Source organism: Rhinoraja longicauda, chromosome 28 (genome assembly GCF_053455715.1).
Source record: "Rhinoraja longicauda isolate Sanriku21f chromosome 28, sRhiLon1.1, whole genome shotgun sequence".
Lineage (NCBI taxonomy): Eukaryota > Metazoa > Chordata > Chondrichthyes > Rajiformes > Arhynchobatidae > Rhinoraja > Rhinoraja longicauda.
Window position 1 is genome coordinate 18,069,804 of NC_135980.1, and position 23,753 is coordinate 18,093,556.

Below are 23,753 nucleotides of genomic sequence, written 5' to 3' on the forward strand. Positions count from 1 at the left end.
CATTTCTATAATCAGTCACCTAAGGCTTATTCCAAGAGGTGCAGAGTTAATTTAAATATTTTTAGGCCAATATTTTTACACATTCTCGTTAAAATCGCATCTCAATTATTTTTCATTAAACATATTCTATAAAATTGCGAGTTTGATTTCAGTTTCAAAAAAACACTGGGACGAGGATTTGCTCAGTATCTGAAATGTTATTTTGAACTTGACTTTCAGGAGAGCGAGTGTTTTACAAACCTCCCATCGGCACCATTTCAAGGTCACTTCATTTTTTCGATATTTTGATGCTCTCCGTGGGTACTTTTTTCGACGCCCTCCATACCCGTTTAAATCAGACACTGAACAAGTGCTGGTCCAGGAGCCCACAGCTAAAAGGACAAGATTTTTTAAATCGACTGAAAAAAAAAACTAATTCTCTTTCGGAAATTCTTTATTTTGATCGCAACATTTCCCTCTCGGGAAAATGGTTACGAGGCACAAATAAAATCAGGTTTAAATAATAATCCGCTTCTCGCCCCTGCAGGGGGACGTTCACAGGTAAAGTGCCATTTAGTCCATCGTTGCCCTGATCCATCTGCCCGGGGTTCCAGGTCGCCACAAGGACTGCCTGCAACTCAAGTTAAGGAAATGTTCGCCGTTTACAGACCCGCATTGTCGCATTAGCACCGATGAATAATCTAGTTCGGTGTTTTATGCAGACTTGGGTCAAATTTTCACTCTCCAATCTTGTGTTGATAATCAGTTCCCAATATTATTATCGAGAAGTCGGGCTGTATTGAAATTGATTAAATGGATGGTGGGGTAGGGGGCAGGAGTGGAACAGCGAGTCCGTGGATCGGAACATTTCTCTCAAATATCTCTATTGATAACCCGTGGGTGATATTTTAATTTAGCATTAACGCGCGCTGAGGATGTAAAACGGGTTACATTTCTTGGGTTTGCTGATTGGAATATTCTTCCATCCTTGCGGTAAAGATCACAGATATTCCTCCATTAGACATTCCTTCAATGTACAGGGCACGCAAAAAATTATCCCAAAATATGAACGTTCGCCGTCTAACGGGGCGGTAAAAGACGTTTGAACTTCCACGCACACTGACGCAAACGCGTAACCGCAAACGCGGCGGATTTTGGGGAAGATTTCTCCCACCACGGCTGATATCATAATTTGCATTAAAATATCGTGCTTATAAAAAATCCTCCTGTGTTGCTTGCACTCGGTGCTTGTAACACCGCCCGCGGCGTTTGGGGGGAACGCTGGGAGCCAACAGCAAGGTGCAGAGACAATCGGAGATACGTCTCTCTTTAACCTCACGTCGGGCAACGTGACCCAAAGCTCCGCTTCCAATGCTCTCTCTGCCTTGTTGGAGCAAGCCCATCTCAGTGTGATCTCGGCGGCAGATTGTGCAGGTTCCCCGCACCCATGCCCCAGCAGGAGAGAAGGAGGTTGGGAGGAGATGGGGGTTGGGGGGGAGAGCAGGCAGTGAGAAAAGCAAATACATTTTGTACAGGCTCGCCAGGGAACAGCCCGGCTGCATTCTTTCAACGATAGAGTGAGTTGTAGCCGGATCCCGACCGTGAGCGGCTGTGTGCGCGCTGTTTTAAAGACCAATTGTATTTCCCTGAAGGTAGTACCAAGTGATGAGGAATTGCTAAGATAGCTCGGACGGTGGCCGAGAGAGAGAGGGAGAGAGAGACAGAGAGTGTGTGTGTGTGAATGAGAGAGGACCAGAGGCGGGGGGTGGCGTCTCCAAATGTCCAAGACGTGCCATCCGATCTCTGCTTCATTAAAGCGCTGCCAACTGTTGGGATTAATATACAAAGCAGATTATCCAGACAGGAGCGCGCTCTCGTGGTAAATGCTTCTGCCAGTTGAAGTCTCGGAAGAGAACATCTATCGCGCCATGTCTTCCCATCCAGATCCGCGAGGAAATGTTGGCGCATATTTCATTTCCACCCAAATGAGTGTGCAGCACAAGGCGTGAAGGGGGAGAGGAAATCTGATCCCGCAGAGAGCGAACAATGGGCATCACTTCATCCGGACAATGAGTTGCCAGTTTGGCTGCTTGTATTTCTGGACACGTCCACAGCAGTTTGGATTCCAGCGCGGACTCCCAGAGACCTGGGACAAGTTGTGTGAGAAAATGAGAGGGAGCCGAGAAGGGGTGGGTGTCGTGGGCGAGCGACGGAGTTGCGTCTCTTGTCTACTTTCTGCCCCCTCTTTGGGCATCTGTCGAACTCGGCCACGGAAAAGAGACCTAAAAACAAGACAAACAAGATCACCTGTCACGGAAGGAACACAATCAAGGATGCCCAGTCTTTATTTTAATGCAAACTTTAACGCCATGTCTGACCTGCTGGGAACGAGAACTCGTGGCCGTAAAATTACATTCCTCAAAACCATGTGAGTAACGCGAGCTTTTTCTTCATTAAGTCTCAAATTTAAAGAAAAATGAGGGGGTGGAGAAAGTGGTATTGTCCTGAACTGTGCTGGTTACCTCATCTGGGAAACTGCAATCAGACTCAGGCGGAGAGCTTTTAGGAATTGGGCGAAAGAGATCATCAATATCCTAGCTGCGAAAGTTTATCACGGGTCTGGTTATTAGCCGGTAACTACTCGGGGGGCAGAAAATTGAGCTATTTCTGCATGGGCAAATGTATCAATATTTTTTTTTTGTCAAAGCGCGGAGTTTCTGCTCAGGCGGCGCAGAAACGAGCAAAGGCCCAAACAACCTGTGTCGTTGACAAACGCCGGTTGTCTTAATAATCACCAGTTCATGGGAAAATTCCGCTGAGGGCCTTGCTCTGCGCTAGCGTGACACCAGAACCCGTTGTCCGGCCAAATTCAATTCTGACAGACGCATTATTATGTTAATGTCTTCCTCTGTGTTGTTGAACTTGATTTTGACTTCCTCCATTGCCAACGATTTTTTGCGGTCACTTGCTTGTTAAGAAGAGAGAGAGAAAAAAAAGCCCTCACTCTCCTGGGAGTAGCGTGTGAAATTAAAATATTCTGAATCAGTCCTGTCCTTTTATAATCAAGTGTGTGTGTCTGTGTCTGACTGTGTGGAGGGAGGAGGGGGCAGGAAAGGGAGGAATGGGATGGACAAGATTTGAAAAGGCATCAAGTCTGTATGCACCGTTTTAAAGGCGAGCATTCAGATAATGGAGTAAGGAAAACGTCACATTTCAAACTGTCAATGAAATCTGTGTGCTATCCAGCGAAATTTGGAGTCTGTGGGTGTGAGTGTGTAGAGGGGCTGTTTTAAAGTTACACCGCATTTGACCAGTGCTCCATTTATTCAAGCCGACCACCACCGTCACACTCTGACCGGCAAAATATTTCACCAGCCAAACATCTCTCTTCTGAAATGCGAATCTCCATTATACACTGCACCAGAAGGTAAGATAATTGGCGGGAGTTTGTAAGACGGAATTGGCCGAATTAATACAATCTAACAAAGGTAGCAAATGTGATGCACGCCTCGTCCTAAAAAGCTGTTTACAGCCGTGGAACGGCAGCGTCGTGTTATCGCTACAGCAGACTGGCCCCGATTCCAAGCTTCTTAATCGGGATTACACTTTACCCCAGCTCCCTTTATTGAACGGGGATTTTCACAATTGTACCACATCATGCTCTCTGTGTAACAAGTATCCAATTATCCATCAGTCCACCCATGCTTTCCTCGATCCACCATCTATGTTTCCTTAAATGTATCTGCATGCACATTTCGTGTGTGTGGACAGGACACTTATAGACACGGTGTATTGTGTGCGTTAATTGCAGAGAGAAAGGGGGAGATGTATATGCACACATTTGTTCACACACGTAGGACTGGTATAACTCGCTGAAGATCCTGCAGAACATCACGTTTCTAGGGGAACCTTCGGATTACCCGCTGGCGCTGATCGGTGGGCCTTATTGAAGGATGTTTGATGCTAGATTTCAGCACAAACTCAAAGGATGTAAAACTTTGCGAGCTGGCCTACTCTCTCCACCAAGATTTAAAACATTATTGATTATTATATTACATTCCCTCCTTTCGCAGACCTGCCCAGCCCAGTGCTGGTCTGATCCGTGAGACCGGGGGCATATATCTGCACATTACTCCAGCAGACTCCGAGAAACATGCTTTATTTGGGCGGTGGGTGGAGAAAGGCAGCCGGATTTAAAACTAGATTTCACCAGAGATTAAATTGTACCCGGCCAATATAAGAATGGACATTACTTGAGAATATAGGGGATATTCTCCTCCTTTAGTAAATGTGTGAAAGAGTAAGCCAGAGACTCTATCTCCTGATAAACTAAACACAAAGCGCTGTCTTTTCTGCGTGTGTTTGTAGACTTCAATAAGACAAAGAGATTCAATATTAGACAAGTACCGTCAGGATAAGGGAGATATACTCCCCATCCCCCTTCCCATTTGAGACTGTAAACCCTTATAAACTGACCAACAAAACAGAAGCAACACAGGCATGTTTGCGGGCCTGCCACCGAAGAATTACAAGCACTTGCACACAGTTTCTTGGGTTCTCTCTCATTTCATGTTGATCGGTTGAGATGTCCTTATTTACTGTTAGAGTATATAGAACTCTCCTATTTTTTTGTCACCGTGTGCTCACGCTAAAGGCTTCACTCGAGATATCAGCGGGAATAAAGGCGGAACATATAACTTTGCCTCAGCTGGAGAAACAATGATATTTTAAATATATTATTTGACACCGCTGAGACCTGGGGATACAGGTGCGGCATCTGTGCTGAGGCACAGTAGTTGTATCCTCTTGTTCAAATCCACTGGCCTGGCATGGTGTTCGATATAAAACTGACCCCCAGTTTAAGACAACGAAGCCTCCAGGTTAAACTCTTCAAACCCCGGACAAAAGGTGGGAGTTCGGAGTGAGGACAGACATGGAGTAAAAGACGATACGCACCTTTCACGTATTTACTGTTGTATATTTCTGCATAGACACAGAGAAGTGCATCTGAGACAGCGAGGAAGAGGGAGATAGAGAGAATTAGAAATCTAAATGGTTGCATCCTTGATTTTATTTGTTAACGATATTGTTTATGAGTGGCCCACTTATATAAAAATGTGAAACATTCCTATTTTAACAATTATATTAAAGTTACATTAATCCGGCCTACCCTTTGTCAATAATTTAACCTTTTTCATTGACGAATCCTTATAAGAGGTGGGAAGTCTCTTCCCTCCCCATCGATAATGTGTGTTCTTGCTAACGCATGTTAAAGTTGACGATAAATGTCCCTTCCTTCCCGGCGCAGCACCACACTAATCTAAACTAACTGGGGAAACCCGGCGCGAAGATAAAACGTAAAGAGACATAAAAACGTTTAAACATATTTTTACAGGATGGGGGCGAGATCTCGCCTCTCAATAGAATCCACTGTTCTGGATATCAGCTTCCTGACTTAAACCACCGCTAGCTCGCCTCCCACCCGATCAACGTTCAGTTTAAATGGGTTTAATTAGATTTTTTGAGGGACTCCGCACGCTTCACTCCCAGCACATTCAGGGCCAGCGAATCTCTCGTATCCCGGCCACATTGCACTGTCACGCAGCCTTTCTCAAGAGCTTCGACGATTCACAATTAACCTGGCATTTCACTGCTAGTGACATTTATAAACTTCACAGTTGCTGCAGCAATTCCCTCGACCACGGATGGTGTGTATAATGATGCCTTTCTCAAAATGTCAAGCACTTAGTTCACCTGTGGAACTAGGATGCTCGCTCAACCATTGGAACTGCTTTTTCAGTGTTTAAGAGGAATTATTCCCATTTCTGTTTAGTGCAACTACCCAACCCATGTGTTAACGGTTGGGGGTGACAGAGAAAGAGAATGCACCTGAATGTCTGTATGTGTATATAAATGGGAGGGGGCAGGAGGACGCGTGAGTGTGTGTCTTGTACATATACTATATGTGAGTGGACGTGTTTATGGCGGGTGGGGCGGGGGGTAGAAGCGGCGGCGTTGAGATATTTATAGCTGTCCAGTTGTATCAAAACTCTGAGTGTGTTGTATTGAAATGTGCTATCGGTTCACTTTTTCCATGTCAAAGACGTATTTTTTTGAATATATATTTGCTACATGTGTTTGCTATAGACGAAAGGTGAGAGACAATCGTGAGTTACAAGCGGTTGGTAGTTCCAGGCATATCTGGAGAAAATGTAGACTTTGCATTGAGATAGAAGGAGTTGCAAATGTAACCTAAATTTGTTGTTTATAAATGATGCCTATATGTCTGTGTTTTACACAAGCATTGTGCGATTTCCGTGCCTATAATCCGTATATGCACAGATGAAGATGTAGCATCTGATGGGTTTGTTAATCCGGGTGTAAACGGGTGGATAATCAGTGTGAGTCCCGTCCGGCCAATTTGCGATATCATCGCTCGTCTGCCCAGGGTTGTGAGGATTAGAATATGAAAAATTATGAGATTCAAACGACTTGATTCCCTTAAAGATGACACGCTTCGTTTCCTGGAATGTATTTAAAACCACAAGCCCCAAACTCATTTCGTTTCGAATATTGTAGAAGGTTGACCAGAACCATTAATGATGTGCATATGGCCTGGGTCGCCTTATTTCTCCGGGTTCCCTCAGCCGTGGTGCCGAGAAGGTCAGTTGTTTATGAGTCCTCGCCAAAAAAAGTTTCTCTCAAGCGGCGACATTTCTCTCTCCTCGTCCTGCCCCTCAGTTCGGGCGCGCCTGGGCTTCAACAAGACCATTAGTTTGAGATGAATCAAATGCATTTCAATCGACGTCTGCTGGGCTACGACTGAGACTGACGGAGAGGGCTGGGTTCCGGGCCAGACCCTGACCCTTCACTCGCCGGTTGATCAGTTCGGCTCAGATTTACAGATCTTGCGGCATTGCCCGGGGCCGGATTGATCTTGGGTCCTAGACGCCGCAGTGGCGGTGATTCCTCCGGCCACAGGGTCTTACAGGTGCTGGTCGGAGACAGGACGGCATTGAATCAGTCCCCGCAGTCCGTGGCTATCAGATCGCTGGCCCAAGAAGGAGACAACCGGAGTGAAGAGTGCATTACACCTTGGGGGTTGTTTTATGAAGTCAGAAAAAAACCCCGATGGTCAACAATTAACTAAAGGAGTCCGAACTTCAGCACCTGCGACGTGGTTAAGGATCAGTGGACTATTTGGAATATTTTTCAAATAGTCATCGCTGTAAAGTAACCCAACGTGGTAGCTGGTCTGCAACAGAATAGGATATTTGGAAGGGCGAATGAATGAATGGCCAGGTGTCCGGGCGTGTGCGCAGTGTTAAGGTTGGAAGGAAGTGCGCGGGTTTGACTCCGATAGCCGGTCTGGGGACAGATACGCCGCTGGTGAGCATGAGAGGAGACGTTAGAAAGCAAACAGCAGTTATGAAGACCTACTGGACAGTCGTCAGTAAATCCAGTGCTCAACTCAGGAGAAATGCCTTAGCCCAGAGAGTTGCGAAAGTATGTGACACAGAGAGCGGTTGAGCCGAACAGGTCAGAGGCATGGGGTTGTGGGGTTAACACGAGGGAGACGGGGATCTGCCGTTGAGAGGGGAGTGGTGGGAGGGGCGCGGAACTCCATGTGTTTCCCGCCATCCGTCTCCAATAAAGTTTCCTCACAATCTGGCAAAGAAGATTAGAAGACACAGAGTGTTGGGGTAACTGAGCGGGTCAGTCAGCATCTCTGGAGAACATGGAAGGTGACGTTTCGGATCAAGACCCTTCTAATAGAATATTTCCGGATGTTCAGGATGTAGTGGATTCGGCGAGAAGTGCGAAGTGGATAAAGATGGTGCGGCTGAGGGAACGAACAGGACGCAAAGCCCCAGTCTGTGGAGAGTGGGCAGTCATTGAGAGCCACACACACCAGTCTACGCTAGAGTTACACATTGCAGGATTGATACAAGCTAAATCCGGCCTGGTCTGACACACGTGAAGAAATGAACTGGATTATTAAACTCCATCAAGTTCCCCCGTGAACCTGCGACTGATCCTCCATTCAATATCTGATCGGGTATTTGTAATTCGGGATAACTTCTTTTTACTGGAATGCCTTGCATAAAGTCAATGGTTAAATGGTACTTTATTTGTCCCATGTACCCAGCCAGGTACGGTGAAATTCATTTTTGTTTACAGTTGGGTGGGTGTTTATAGAGTGTGTGTTTGGCAGATTCGCCTGTTTGAGAACGTGTTCAGCCTTTCTTTCAATCACTCCTGCCCGCGGTGTCCGAACATTTGCCCTCTCCCCAGCCACACCCTTACTCCCAGAGTCAAGCTGGGGCAATTCTAAAAGACACGTGTTAATGTTAAAAGTTTAAATATATTTCTAGTTATTATTCTCAACTTGTCTGCTTCGTTAGTAAATCTTGCATGGTTTCAAATTATAATTCACAAATGTAACAGTGTACAGCGAAACGGTGTACAGTTTTGATCACCCGGCTGTAGCACAGAGTCTTTATCATGGAAAGTGTACCAAGATTTTTCAGAATTTTGCCAGCACTCGAGGGCCTGAGTTATAACGAGAGGTTGGGCAGACTAGGTTTTTATTCATTGAAGCGCAGGAGACCGAGGGGGTGATCTTATAGAGATGTATACAGTCGAGGGGCATAAATACGTGAATGGCTACTGTGCTTATCCCCAGGGGAGGGGAATAAGTCAAAACTAGAGGACATAGGTTTAAGATGAGAGGGAATGATTTAATGGGAACTCGCGGGGGAACTTCCTCACGCTGGATGTGGTGGGTATATGGAACGAGCTGCCAGAGGACGTGGTTGAGACAGGTACTATAATAACACTTAAAAGGCACTTGGATAGGAGCATGGATAGGGGAGATTTAGAAGGTTTTGGGCTAAACGTAGGCAAACCTATGGGCATTTTGGACGGCATGGTCGAGTTAGGCCGAAGAGCATTCTTTCACGTTTTCATGATGCTTTATTCCATGTATCTACATCTGGGGAAAGGAAATAATCAGGCGAAGGCCACCGATCTCTTCAAAACCAATGGAAATGTTGTATGGAATCGGTTGTCTTTTAAATAAATCTGTTAACCCATAATTCGTTAGAATTTGTAATGGCGTAAGGTGTGACCTGTGATGCTGATTGGCTTTTCCGATTGAGGTGCGTAACCGTGTGCTGAACATATTATAATGCACAGGGGCCATGGACATGCGCTAACATTATCAAACAGGCGTTTAAAATTATAAAATAAATACTTTTCGACGTCTCTTCAACATCTCACTCAGATAAAGTTCTCCCAATTATATCTCTCGTGTCCCTTTCGCTTGACTCTCAGTTTGAAGAAGGGTCTCGACCCAAAACGTCACCTATTCCTTTTCTCCGGAGATGTTGGCTGACCCGCTGAGCTTTTTATGTATATCTTCTTCCAATTAAATACGTTTGAAATGTGGTATCTCCCCCCCCCTCTCTCTCTCTCTCTCTCTCTCTCTCTCTCTCTCTCTCTCTCTCTCTCTCTCTCTCTCTCTCCCTCTCTCTCCCTCTCTCTCTCATAGCAAGTGGCAATGATCCGATATCTATCTCAGTGATGTAGCCTGAGCTATAAATACTGGCCCCGTGACTCCAGGGGGAATTGTTGATCCTCTTCAACTATCCTCATCACCTTTTCATTCGGGTTGCATCTCCAGTGGTGCAAGGCTATCTCAGTACTGCACGAGCAACAAAGCAAGGCCTCGGCGGCAGTTTCATCAGTGGAGCGCACCTAGGCATTGCGCCGACACCACACGCCTTTTCACCAATCATTCATACACAGGGCAATCCATTGATAATGTCCCTCTGACAAAGCGGGGTACCCCGAGCCCTTCCCCTCCCGTAGTGCAGCAGTCACTGGATGCCGTGTCTCTGACCATGCGGCGCTCCTCGGTCGCTGTGCCAGAGTTTGTGCCTGCATTTTGTGTGGTAGTCTCTTCAGTGGAATTTAAATCCACAATCCCCAGGAATGGAGAGGAGAGAAATGTATTTCTCTTTTTTTTTTTTTAGGATATGGAGCTATCGGAGCTCTCGGGCTAACCAGGGAACGTGTAACTTAAAATATCAGCTTGCATTTCTATAGCGCCCTTTAAGAACATAGAAATAGAACAGTACTGCGAAGGAACAGGCTGTTCGGCCCAAAATGGCCGTGCCGAACATATTGCCAAGTTAATCCAAGCTGCTCTGCGTTTAAGCGCTCCATATCCGTAAAACATTTAACTTTGTAGAATATCTGAACCGTGACAATTGAATAAACGTTGACCATATAGGTTGCGAGGACAAATGTGGAAAAGCTTGGTCAACAAAGGTTTATAAAAATGTCTAGATGGAAGTCATAGATGCAGAGAGAGGACAACACAGTCCTGGTGTAACTCAGCAGGTGGGGCTGGACAACATGGATGGGGGACGTTTCGGGTTGAAAACATCAGCTGTCCATGTTCTCCAGAGATTCTACCGGACTTGCCGAGTTACTCCAGCACTGTTTCCTTTAGTCTATTAATCAGCATCAGCAGTTCTTTGTGTGTACGATGTAGAGAGAGGATTCGGTGGTCGGGTCGAGGATGATAAATATTGAATATTTAGATGCGACATAGATGCACGTTGGTACCAGGATCTGTATTTAATTAATGTCTTTACTCCAGGGTAATCTATGAAGGATCCCAGCGATGGCGTGTTCATCACACGCTTGTGTTCTGATGCATTCCACCAATGGGATTACAATTTCTTTCCCTTAGCTCCTCCCTTCTATTTCTATTTACTCCTCGGGTTGTGTGAAATCACCAACAACCGCGGCTCCCTATTCGTGGAGACACCTCATAGTTGGCATGGAGGAACATGATGCTTGGTTACAGAGACATAGGTCAGGAGTTTCCAAAAGACAAGAGAGGTTTAGGAAATACATCCCAGCGCTTGGTACTGAGGCAGCTGACGGTTCTGCCGCTGAGGGGAAAACTTTGGCTGTGCTAGGCGCTACAATTTGATACAATCACCCCCCCCCCCCCGGTCCATGTGCCCCATCTGCGTACGCACCCATTTCTCCATTCCCCCTTCCTTTCCGTCCCCTTCCATCTACTCCCCTCCCTATGGCTTCACATTTCGCCCTTCTATCCCTATCTCACACTGTTTGTCTTTTCATTTCTAGACCTCATCCAACCATCTACCAATCGCACCTCCTCCCCCCCCCCCCCCCCCCCCGTATCCCTCAATCACTCCGCCAGGTTTTGTCTCGCCCCACCTCTCTTCCGGCTTCCCCCCCCCCCCCCTCCACTACAACGAGTCAAAAGAAGGGCTCCATCCCGAAAAGTCGCCTCTCCATGTTCACCAGAGATGTTGCCTGATCCATGTTCTCCAGAGATGTTAAGCGAATCATATTCTCCAGATTTGCTGCCTGATCCATGTTCTCCGGAGAAGCTGCCTGACCCGCTGAGCTCCTCCAACAATTTAACGTGAACCAAGCGCTGTGCAATCCCAATGGACATGTTACCGCCGAAGCAACTCGGCCTTGTCGCTTGGCATCAATATATTTCTGACATAATAACAATCACTGATGGTCAACGACTTGCCTCTGCTGCAGCTTCGCAGGTCGCCGGTGAATACAGCTCCGAGTTCACTTTGCATCCCGTTGACCCGAGCTTGCAGTTAGGTTGACTTCACTTCGGTACAGGAGAAGTTTTGGGTCGCACACTGTTGGAGGTCGTTGCTTCCCAATGACATGTTAAACTGAGGGCCATTCCTGCAGACAGATGTGGTATCCCCTTGAAGAAAGAGTAGCCATCTACCCTGGTTAATATTTACCCGTCTCGACCAAACCCGAGGCCAGATGAAGGGTCTCGACCCGGACATTTCCCACTGACCCGTCGTGTCTCTGCAGCAGCCTATTCATTGCTCCGGGTTACAGTAGTTCCTGCCTCTGGTGCCCCGATAGCCGATGATTTGGGATATTATCACATTGGTGTTTACGAAACTTGCTGCCCGCAAGGTATTTCTATTTTCTCATTCCAACAATGATTACTTTTCAGGAAGTTTTCCCTGGTCGTAACATTTGTGGCTGGATTTGACCCGTGATGGGTACTATCCAGACATGTATTTCGTAGCATAAAGCAGGCGCCTAGTTTGCTTTTGGCTGGGCGACTTAATCTCGGGGCCCTCCTCACCTTGATCGAATTGGAAATCTCCGTTAGAACAGTTATTGAAATAAAACCAATCCATGTTCCGAGATCCACGCCACCTCCGTCTCAGCCAGGAGCCAGAGGCAGGTGAACTACTCAGTTTGCCTCCTTCGCCATTGACTGGATCTTGCTGTGCAGACATAGCCTGCCCTGTTGGCCAGGGATGACCACAATCTCCCTGACAGCATCTTCCTGACTGCGAAGGCCTTTGAGGCATCCGGGGACATCAACGGTGGCGCAATGTAAATGCAACGGCTTGCTTCTAAAAAGCAATTACTGAAATCAAGTGACGAGGACAAACTAATCTGCTTTCATTCCATTTCAGATATTCGGCATCCACGAGGAAGGACGCACATGGATCCTGAAAGGTAATTCCTAACGTGTGTATAATGAATATTTAGCTCTGACCATTTATGTGAATGCCCGTATTCAACTCCATGCCCGACGGGTGATACATTCAGTACCCGGTGTAACTCTAGCCCCGGGGAGACTTGGTTAGTCTTGGCATGGGCAGTCCAATTGTTCCCCACAGCAGCGCGCCCGAAATGGGCCAGGAATAGTAGAAGAATGTGCGACCCAAAATGTTAGTCTCTCCGGTAAATAAAGGAAATCCTTAACCTTCAAAAAAGAGTTGGGTGGAAGATATTAGGTGAAGGGCAGTGGGTGAAGCGTTTTGCATAAAAGCTTATTGGCAGGTAAATTAACAGGTGAAGGTCACTCGGTGAACGATATTGGACGGTTTTTAGATGGAAAGTCATTGGGTGAAGATTATTGGCGAAAAATCATTGGATGAAAGTTTTATAGGGGGAAGGTTATTAGGTGAAGGCTAAAAAAACGGGAGGGTCTAAGTTGCTACATTCCACAACTATCCCTGCGCACAGTGGGGAGGACGGGGAACTGATCAAACGATGGTTCCACAAACTCCAAAGGGTCGAATTGGACGATGTTTAACGTCAATTGTTGGATAGTTTGCCCAGCCGCTGAAAGGAGTTCTCAGAGGTAAGTTGATGTACATTGATGCAATGGTCCCTGTGGTCAGTCCCGGTGTCTCCACATTTTGTGACCCACCCCTCTCCATGGGCTGTAGACTCCCGAGATTCGCCGCCCTCTGAGAGTGGACAATTCTACGCACATCGCTGTTAGATAAACATCGCTTGTTGGAAACAAACCTTAAACCGCACAGGCGCATGAGCGATCTGTGAGGCCGCTGACACTGCTTGAGAGAATGCAGTATCCGGTTACCGATGCATTAGTTCTAAAAGAGTCAAGAGTGTTTAATTATCATATGGACCGACCACGGAACAATGAAACTCTCACCTGCAGCTGCATAACAGGTCGGCAAACACGTCACACATAAATAATACAAAATAAACAAAAATCACTAGATTCAATAAATGGATAACGAGAATATGAGTGCAAAAAGAAACCCAATGTGCTTAGTGCAAACAAAGACAACCCATGGAAGCTCGAGGCTACCTTCGGCATACTGCGCGAGTCCACCATTTACACAAATACATGGGCTGTACCCGAGTGTGAACATCGTGTGCTATCTTCACCGGCACTCGAGAAATTGCAGTAACCTCAGTCACACATACTCACCCACTCACTTATATACCCACCCCCACCCCACCCCCCCCCCTCTCTCTCTCTCTCTCTCTCTCTCTCTCTCTCTCTCTCCTCTCTCTCTCTCTCTCTCTCTCTCTCTCTCCTCTCTCTCTCTCTCTCTCTCTCTCTCTCTCTCCTCTCTCTCCTCTCTCTCTCTCTCTCTCTCTCACACACACACACACTCCCGCTCTCTCACTCTCTCAGACTCTGGCACACTTTTACACACTCACTCTCTCACGCTGATTTACTCTCTCACACTCACACTCTCACACATACTCACACTTTCACACACGTTCACACACACACTCTCTCAGATTCTCTCATTCACTCACCCACCCTCACCCACTCACACGCTCACACACTTTCACGCTCTCTCACACATTCTCACACACGCTCTCACACACTCGCGCTCTCAACAGTGCAGCCTCCAAAGCAACCTGAATGCACCTTCCAATGCAGCCCATCTCCCGTCTCATTCTCGACGCCTCAGCAGCCAGATTTCTCTGTCAAAAAAATGCCACATTACAATAAACTCAAATTTAAAAATCGGTGGGTCAAACCGAACAAACCTTGCGAAGGTTGGTATCTGTTAGCGGTTCTTTAAGCAATAGCTGAGTTAAAGTGCGAACAATTTATATTTAAGAGGGCATTCGACTTAATAAAAGATTAAACCACATCTAAATACCCAGGAATAAGATTTTTTTTCAGGAAGTAACACTGGTGGACAGGAAAGGGAATAAGTGTTTTGCACGTTTTATGATGGAATCTCGTGTTAAAAACTGAAGATCCCTGTGTATCAGTCTCCCGAGTCCCGACAATTCCCGCGGACAACTCACTCCTTGGGAGTCTATTGTTTCCGCTCCCTATTCATGCTGCTAGAGCACAGGAAGTTCAGGAGTAGACTATTCGGCCCCTCGAGCCAACCAGGCCAGTCTGTGGCTGATTTACGCTGGTCTTAACTCCGCTTCTATGCCTGACCCCATAACCCTTAATCCCACGATCATTCAAAAATGTATCTGCCTCCACCTTAAATACATCTAATGTTGGTAGAAATCCGATAGAACGTATAGATGAAGTTCAGCGATGGAGTGGTCCGTTTACCCGCGCTCTCTGCGTTCATCGCCACTGTAGCAGTTTGTCCTGGTCTTCCAGCCCCTGGTCTGACCCCCTCTCGCTCGCTACATATTTAAGATCCCAATCTCCTTCCGCTCATCTATCGCATTGGTTATCTGAAAACTCTCTATCGTCCCCATTCCATCCCTCTATTTACCGGCCTTCGTCAGCTCTATAGGACAAGTCTCCGCACCTTCTCGTTTTGCCCATGTGGTCACCACATTACAGGAACAGTGCTAGCAATATGGAGAATTCAGAAGAGATTCACAAGAACTTCCTTGGAATGGAAGGCTGTAGTTAAAAGGAGAGATGGGATAGGCTGTGCTTCTTCTCATAAGATCATAAGACATATGAGCAGACGTAGGACATTCGGCCCATCGAGTCTGCTCACTGGAACGTAGGCAGCTGAGGGGTGAGTTTTTAGAAATATAATAACATTATGCGAGGTACGGATAGGATATATGGTCAGTCTTTTTTTTTTTCCAGAGCAGGGGAGTCAACAACTTGAGGGCACAGGCTTAAGACGAGAGGGAAGAAGTACAAAGGAGAACAGAGGATAAACTTTTTTACATCGAAAGTAATAGTTATCTGAAATGTGCTGCCAGACGGGATGGTGGAGGCAGATTCCATTTCAATGTTTAAAAGGTATTTGGACAGGTGCTTGCATGGGAAAGGCAGAGAGGGATCGAGACCGAATGCAGACAAGTTGGATTCGTGTGGATAGGCATCACGCTGTCATGGAACAGGGATGTGGAAGGCCCTGTTTCTCAACGGTACAATTGGATAACTATGTTTTTATGATCTATCTCGTTATTGTTAAACTGAGGATATTTCAGTCCATTTTAAGATCTTTTGGTACTAATGAGAATGTGGTATCTCTGTCATTCATCTAAAATCTAAGGTGGAAAAATCAATCTAACTGTTTTTCCTTTATCTGCATCCTCGTGGTGAAGTCTCAATTCTATGCACAAGGCGTCGTTTTCTTTTACATATTCGGATGAGGGAGGCGATTGATAGAATAAAAATCAGCAAAGCACAAACGTGGCGGTACTCCCGCATGGGATAGACAGGACCAACATCCTATCCCGGTATTTCATCTGCACATTCAGACAGTCGAAATATTTAAACTTTGCAACGTTTCAAGCTGCAACGTCGAAATTGCAACATGCAGATCTTGCAATATTCAAACTCTGCAATGTTGGAACTGTATTTTCCAGACTGTGCAATATTCAAACTCTGCAAGGCTCAGACTGTAAACAGATCTAACTACATCAGAGAGAAATTGCCACTCCTCCTCTGCGATATTCATTCTCGGGACAGCAATGTCCAAGCCTAGTAATATTCACCATTTGAAATGTTCATATTGTTTCATGTTCCTCTGCAATATGTCACTCCCGCTCATGTCCTGGAATATTCAGCCTTTCAAATCTCAAACTTCCTGCCATTTCCTCCATCATTTCAAACGCCGCTCCCTTGCATTACCGGCCTTGATTTCTCTACATCAAATTAACACTGGCTGATTAAAATCTGCTCTCTCGTGCCAACTGCTCGACGTCACTGTGCCTTTGCAATGTGATGCCGAACGTTGAACCGTTTCGTGGTAAACTGCGCCACGATTACTTAGCAGCTTGGCTCTGAGTGAAATTTGGGGTTTTTTTTGGTGTGAAATGGACATTTCCTGGTAGGGAGTGAGCGACTTCATCCACTGCGAAGTTTTAATCGTGGTTAACTTCAATTATATAAAATAGGGTAAGAAATATTATTCATGGGGCGAATCGTATCCATAGCCGTTTGTGCCGTTTTGAAACAAATTGTACATGGATACTGTGATGATAATTGCACTCAGTTTATAATAAGCCCATTATGTGGTGTGAACGACAGCTGATAGCATAGTTTTAAATTCATGTGGAAAAAATATAATCACTTGATTTTCTAACAAAATAACGTTTGAGAACGTGCAAACCATTCATATAAACTGTGTTTATTTTAAACATTGTTTTACGTGGATACTAAGTCAAAAAGCAACGAAATTGTATTTAAGAATTACATATCACAATACGTCACGAATATTCCATTTATAAAGATATTAATTTTCGCAAGGCCAAAGCATAGTAAAATCTGCATTGCAGATGAATATTAATTCAGATGCTCGCACTATTCCTGTTTCTACACCATTTCATCTTCAGTAAGTAGTATAATGCTTTGTTGCTTTTGTAGAAGCATAGGTTACACTGCTTAAAGAAATGTAGCCAGATCTGATCAACCCATTAGGTTGTAGAAGATGACAGAAAAAAACCGACTTTAAATATAATTTCGGTTGTTTTTTTGTTCGGAACCGCGTGTGTTGACTGTGGTTACAGTATCTATGGTTACTGAAATTAATATTTCTGCATGCCCCCGCGCAATGTTAAAGGCAGCAGACGGAAGCCGAGAGATTCAGGGTGACTGCTGCAGGGGTTAGGTAGCAGAGAGGTTGATATTATTAGAGCCCTCGACTGTCTATATGTAAGATATTGTAATAATTATTTTATCTTGTGATATGTGTGTGTGTGTATGTGTGTGTGCCTATATAAATACACACACACATCAAAATATTACATACTTTTACTATATATATATATATATATATATATATATTTCTCTTATATATACACACACACAGCCTTTAATTATTAAAAAATATATTTAATATAAAATATGATTCAGCATATATATATATATATATATATATATATATATATATATATATATATGTAGTATAAGAAAATAACTGCAGATGCTGGTACAAATCGATTTATTCACAAAATGCTGGAGTAACTCAGCAGGTCAGGCAGCATCTCGAGAGAGAAGGAATGGGTGACGTTTCGGGTCGAGACCCTTCTTCAGTATATATGTGAATCATATTTTTTATAAAATACCTTTTTAGATAATTAAAGGCTGGTCCGGCAAAATTTAACTGAGTCAAGCACTGTACAAAGATTTTTTTTTTGGTCGTGGTTACTTTTATGTAAAGCAGTGTTAACTTCTTTGAAAAAGTGCTCACTGAGTTAGTTTTCTTCGTTTTACATTATATTTTTAGCCTGACGAGAAGGGTCTCGACCCGAAACGTCACCCATTCCTTCTCTCCCGAGATGCTGCCTGACCTGCTGAGTTACTCCAGCATTTTGTGAATAAATCAATTTGTACCAGCATCTGCAGTTATTTTCTTATACATATGATTCGGTATAAAGGTGCCCTCCCATTAAGAGTGAAATGTACAATCGAAGCAGTCATCACAAAATCACTGGCATTCGTGTATACAGACTCACATGCCAGCCTCAGTCACACGCTCTCTCTGCCACACAAACACACAAACACCAATGTACATGCATGTAATGTACATACATGTAATGTACATACATGCCAACACACACACGCGCGCGTGCACACACACACACACACACACACACACACACACACAGCTGTGTATACACACCATCACAATTTGTGCTTTCAATTCCACTCACACAAAATGTAGCACACATATAATCACAAACTCACCTGTGTTAACACGCACATTTGCATATTTCACCTCGCATACGATCATAGTCTTTTCAAGACAATGTCAAGACAAGAGAAGTCATTCAGAGTGATGCAAGTTTGGTATTGGGGAGACACACAAATATAAAATTAATAACAGACACAATCTCCCCTCTCGTACCCCCTCTTATATACGATTTTTTCTCTTGAGCTTGTTTTTTGTATTTTAATAAAAATAAGATAAGAGAGGAGTAAGGTGACAGCATAAGATGGCTTCTGACTTAAAAGAAAATATTATTAGTGTAAATGAAGCTATTTATGTGGAGAATTGAACAAAATAGAAATGGCTGGACGTTAGCGGGAGGTGGAATCACCTGAGAGAAAAATACAAGATACACTCTCGTCCCCCGATCTGTCGAGTAATCGGTTTTTTCCCCTTAATTTTTATGTTGATTTACAAATACATTTAAAAAAATCCACTTGCGTGGTTCTTGTTGATTGAAATCTGACCCAGTTTGGTAGTTGTAGAAACAATGAGACATAGAAGGGATGGGAGTGGGAGGGAGGGAGGGAGTGCGAGGAGAGAGAGAGGGTATAAGAAAACGGAGGGTAGAGAGAGAGTGAGGATAGTAGGAGGAGAGAGAGAGGAGGGAGGGGAAGAGGCAAAGGGATGTGGAGGAGCGGTAGGGGAGGAGGAGAGAGATGAAAAGGTTTGGTGATAAGGGGGTGAACGGGGAAAGTAGAGAGCGGGCGAGAGGGAGGGGAGGAGAGGGTGGAAATGGTGTAGGGGTGTTATGGGGGGAGAGAGAGCATGGAAGGAGGGAGGGAGAGGAGGAGGAGAGGGAGAGGGTCTATACTGGACTAGTTGTGCGGCCGCGTGGTCAGCGCCATGCCGACGATCAGATGTCCCAAATTCCACTTGCACCTGGAGTTGCTGAACCGAACCGGCGCTGTTCTGGACGAATGGACTAAGTTTTATTTACTTACATCCTTTCTTTTTATCTCAATTTACTTACATTTCCATCTGTTTATTCAAGATTCAATGGTGTTATATTGTCATATGCCCCGAAACGGAACAATGAAATTCTTACTTACAGCAGCATAACAGATATGTAAACATAGTACTCTGTAACCCCCAGAGTAAATAATAAAACATATATATTGTCAACCAGTTTACTGGTCACGCATGTTTTTGTCATTTACAAATCTTTTCTCTGCCTCTACTTCCACGTGGCCGCGTAGGCTGGTGGATTTCTTGTGGTTGGGCAGCCTTGCTCTACAATTAGAGACTGCGCACAGCATCGTGCTAGCGGCCACTCTGCCCTTGTGGCTACTGTGGGCCAACGTCCCCACAACCCAACGCCCACACGTTCACAGTGACAATTGGAGCCACTTCCCAGTCTCCAGTATTCATGCACACGGCAGTCCAGTGATGACACCCACGGAGGCAGCATTTCAGCATGAAGATCCCTCCGAGTGAGTAGACTGTACGGTTACAGAGTCCAGACAAAGGCTGTTCCAAAACTCCCGCTCAAGGTATATTCAGTTTGCGTTCATATTCTGGGAAAGTGGCACTGGCTGTTCTGTGGAAATAGGATTTAAGATTCAAGAAAATGTAATTTAGACGGTTCAGTCAAATCGCAAGCTTCCGCGATTGGAACCCGGGAATGGTCGGTCTGCAGAAAGCAACCTTGGTCATTGAGGCCAGCATTAATCTGGAGGCTGGAATTAATTTTGCAACGAACCAACGCCGTTTAAAAAAAAACCTTAAATAAGTGGGGGAAAAGTCTTCAGCAAAGATTTCTTTCAGTGGGGGGAAACTCATAGAACAATGATATGTCTTGGAAGAGGTTGCAAGCGAATATAACGCTTATTTTAGATGCTGCCTATTGTTTCACTCTAATTTATAAAAACGTACTGTAATATAAGTGACACTAAAACAGCTGCAGATGGAAAGTTGGCGAAATCTATCCGATGAAATCCAACATTTGATTGAGAGTTGTGTATATTGTTCCATTACTGTTGGTGAACGCTTCCCTCTCAGTTAATCCAGGGAGCTGAAAATATAGTTTAAATCAACTTCCATTATATGGGAAAACAAACGACTGTTTTAAAACAGTTTTGAAGATGACAGGCGGAGAGATAGAATTATCAGATAGGTAGGTTGTCTTTTCTGTCAATGAAACCCGATTCCAGGCACTGGGATTCCATTTCAAGTCTACACCAAAGTACCTGCGCTTTGTACATTGTTGGCTGCAATGAAATTAAAGTGCGTTAAACAATCTGCACATCAAATTTTGAATTACGGTCGTGTAATTCCTTTTTTTAATTAAGTAGCATTAAAAAAATATTGTTAATGTTGGATGTTGGTCTGTGTGGAACATACCTCAAGACATTGAGTCCCAGAGCGTTCTATATTTTACTCAGCGGGTCAGGCATATTGTTACCTCGCTACATAGGATCGGATACTGTGGGCCCATATCCTATGTATTAGGCCTCTGTAAATGTTAGGGTCAGTGTTTAGTCATTTTGCTTTGCGTATATTTGCTCGTAATATTATAACACTATTTACCTCCTTAATTGAAAGCAAATGCCATATTTATTTAAAATAACAATACAATAATTTCATCTCAAAATACGTCATGGTAAAAATTGACAATTATTCGCCAAACGTACCTTAAATAAGTGCTTCAACGCAAGAGATTGAAATGGTTAAAGCAGTAGCTGTGTATTATCAGGGAAGGAATGGGCCCTCCGAGCAAATGTGAAATGAAACGGATTCACTCGTTCTGGGCCCCTGAACCTCGCTTTGAACCTTCAACTTTAATCTCCTGCTTTCCAGAACTAGTTCCCTGTTCTCCACAGTAATGCAACTTGATCTTATCCGCGAATCTCTCCATTAATCAACTTAGATATAGATCTCTCTGTCCATCTATAGATATATTCATGAATTAAGCGGTTCACAATTCAGGATGATGCGTGTGTGTGTGTGTGTGTGTGTGTGTTTGTGTGTGCTCACCATCCATCCATTTGCCACATGAAATATCTATTTATCTTTCTCTGTGTTACAGTTAAAATTGTATTTTAAGTCACATTGTCTCAACGTCTTGTAAATTCTTAATTATCTCGAAATTAAGTTTTCCAAAGAAAGGAGAATTTGAATGTTAAGAGTACAATCCTTGTCTTTATTCCTTAACTTCCTTCCACCCTGACCCTTCCATGTCCCACCTGATGGAATCTCCCCTCCTGTTGGCGAGGTCGCGCCTCTTTTGTCTCGCTCGAGGATTTTTTTTGTTCCGGTGAAATTTGGCTCCTCTGCTTTCTGCGCGTGTTAATCACTCTTGAAATTTGTGGGAAATGAAACTGTTTAAGTGAGCCGATATTCAAGAATATCGTGTAGTGTGCAGGCCCAGCGCTGGGTACTGTACAACTGGCCACGGGCCGGGACTAGTTCAGCCGCCTCTGTATCCCCCCCTCTGGAATTCTGTACCTGATCCTCACACCTCGGCCCACACATGCGTGGAATTACTTGGGTCGCCGCACTGCATTGTAATTACACCAGGCATAAGTGGGAATGTAAAGTGACGGTGTTGCAGCGAAACAAAACTAACAGTACTCCGAAAATGGCGACAAGTACAACGATCCGTGCACAATAAATTCCCTTCTCTCTTTGTTCAACTATCTCCCCCTACATTTGTCAAATCGTTGTCGACCGCTTCCCCAAAGTGCAAAATTCTGCCACAGTCTCCCCCAATTATTCTTGTAAAATCCAACACCTCGGAAAACTGAAACCTCAAAGCCAATTGGCAGATAATAATCGACTCTGTCTGACAGGGAGAAGCCCAATATGTTGTACAAAAACTGCGGGAAAGTTAGAGTAGAACGGGGAATCGGAATGTGGGGGTGAACTAAGTCCTAGTGTAGCGTGGCTTTGGAGGGGGCCGCTGTGGATTAGAGTCTGTGTTCGCTGTCTTGTGAGTACATCTCTGGTACAATATGCGATCTTTCCAAGAATAACGCACACGTGAACACACGCATTACTACCGAGAGCAGCTGCTGTATTAAGCACAGTTCAAAGTGTTGTGGAATGTGACCTTTGTGAATATCTGCAGTAGGTTTCTTCGCACTCGCCAGGGCTGAATTACAAACCTTGCTTTCACGTTCTTGTTTTAATCTGGATTGTTGCTCCCGGTGAGACGATGGAGACAATAATTAATGGCAGGAGTCAGGGAGTAGCCAAGCTAGGAGCCAGTCTTGTCCATAATCACTGAGTAGAAAACTGGCGGAATTAGCATGGCCATCCAGCTAAACAGATTTCCAATGTATAACTGAAAAGGAGAGGGCAAATAAAGAGCGGGGTTGTTTTTACGGGAGGGTACGGCCTAGGCCCAGGCGATTTCTCCCCCATCGTAACTAATGAGTAGAGAGAGAGAGAGAGAGAGAGAGAGAGAGAGAGAGAGAGAGAGAGAGAGAGAGAGAGAGAGGGCAGACCCATGTGCAAACAACCTAGTGCTGTTAATGCAATGTATGGACATAGGCTTAACGCAAGCATTCATTGCCTTAAGTTTTGGCGTTCGGGTAGAGCCTGTTTCTCAGCTCCCCTGCCGGCCCTGGGTAACAGGGGAGGGTCAAACCGGCAGGAGAATCGGGGTGGCGCCAGGGTACTCGGCCCATTTCTCGATACCTTCGTCGGTGCCATTTCCGTCCCTCGGGCAGTTTAAGGTGCGGAGATGTGTTACAATTTCTGTTGGGTCTGTGTGCAAATTAGGGTTACTATAATTAACACCGCCGATTTAACCTAACCCTTCACAGTCCCTTGAAGCAGCCCGTGTATAATTTGCAAAACGCCGTGGCTGTAATCCACCGAAAGATCAGCGCTGTTGGGGAACACGTCCTTCAATGGATATAACTCCCCGCTTCCCGGCTACCTTTTAGCACGAATAAATCCAAATGTATAAATGATCAAATCTATCTGTTCCCCTTCAAACCTCTCGCCCCAGTCATCTAGAGCTGTCACGTCTCCCAATCTCCCCCCGCCCAGCTCGCCTCTCCCCACCCCTCGGGTTTGACTGCCATGTGTCTGGGGTTGGAGATGGAGAAAGTGTCCCCGGCCTATCTACAAAATACGGATTCAAGAAGGCGTCAAATACCATTGTTCCTCCAGGTGCAACCAGAATTTATTCACACCTTTCCCCTAAACAGACACGTTGCCAAATATAGAACTGTTTTAATTCACACACAACTCTTTGTCGTCATAAATATATTAAAGGGGGGGGGGGGGATTGTGTCAGAATTCGCCGGTAGATTTGTTAATATAAGTGGTCCACAGTGACTCTGCCAT

The 23,753-nt window shown here is 44.9% G+C and overlaps 1 protein-coding gene across 14 annotated transcripts in view; it reads left to right on the plus strand.

Annotated features, from left to right (window-relative positions):
- Nucleotides 1-1,373: 1,373 nt before the first annotated feature.
- The window catches only part of LOC144607157 (uncharacterized), a 99,203-nt gene continuing 76,823 nt past the window's right edge, over nt 1,374-23,753 (plus strand). For 2 of the 14 annotated variants that reach the window (XR_013549056.1, XR_013549057.1), the window contains exons 1-3: nt 1,376-2,407; nt 3,311-3,406; nt 12,501-12,543. Coding sequence is in view for 3 of the 14 variants with exons in the window: in XM_078423796.1 (XP_078279922.1) it covers nt 2,332-2,407; nt 3,311-3,406; nt 12,501-12,543 (215 nt within the window). In the remaining 11 variants the exon portion in view is untranslated. The other 12 variants (XR_013549065.1, XR_013549067.1, XM_078423796.1 and 9 more) reach the window with 11 other exon arrangements.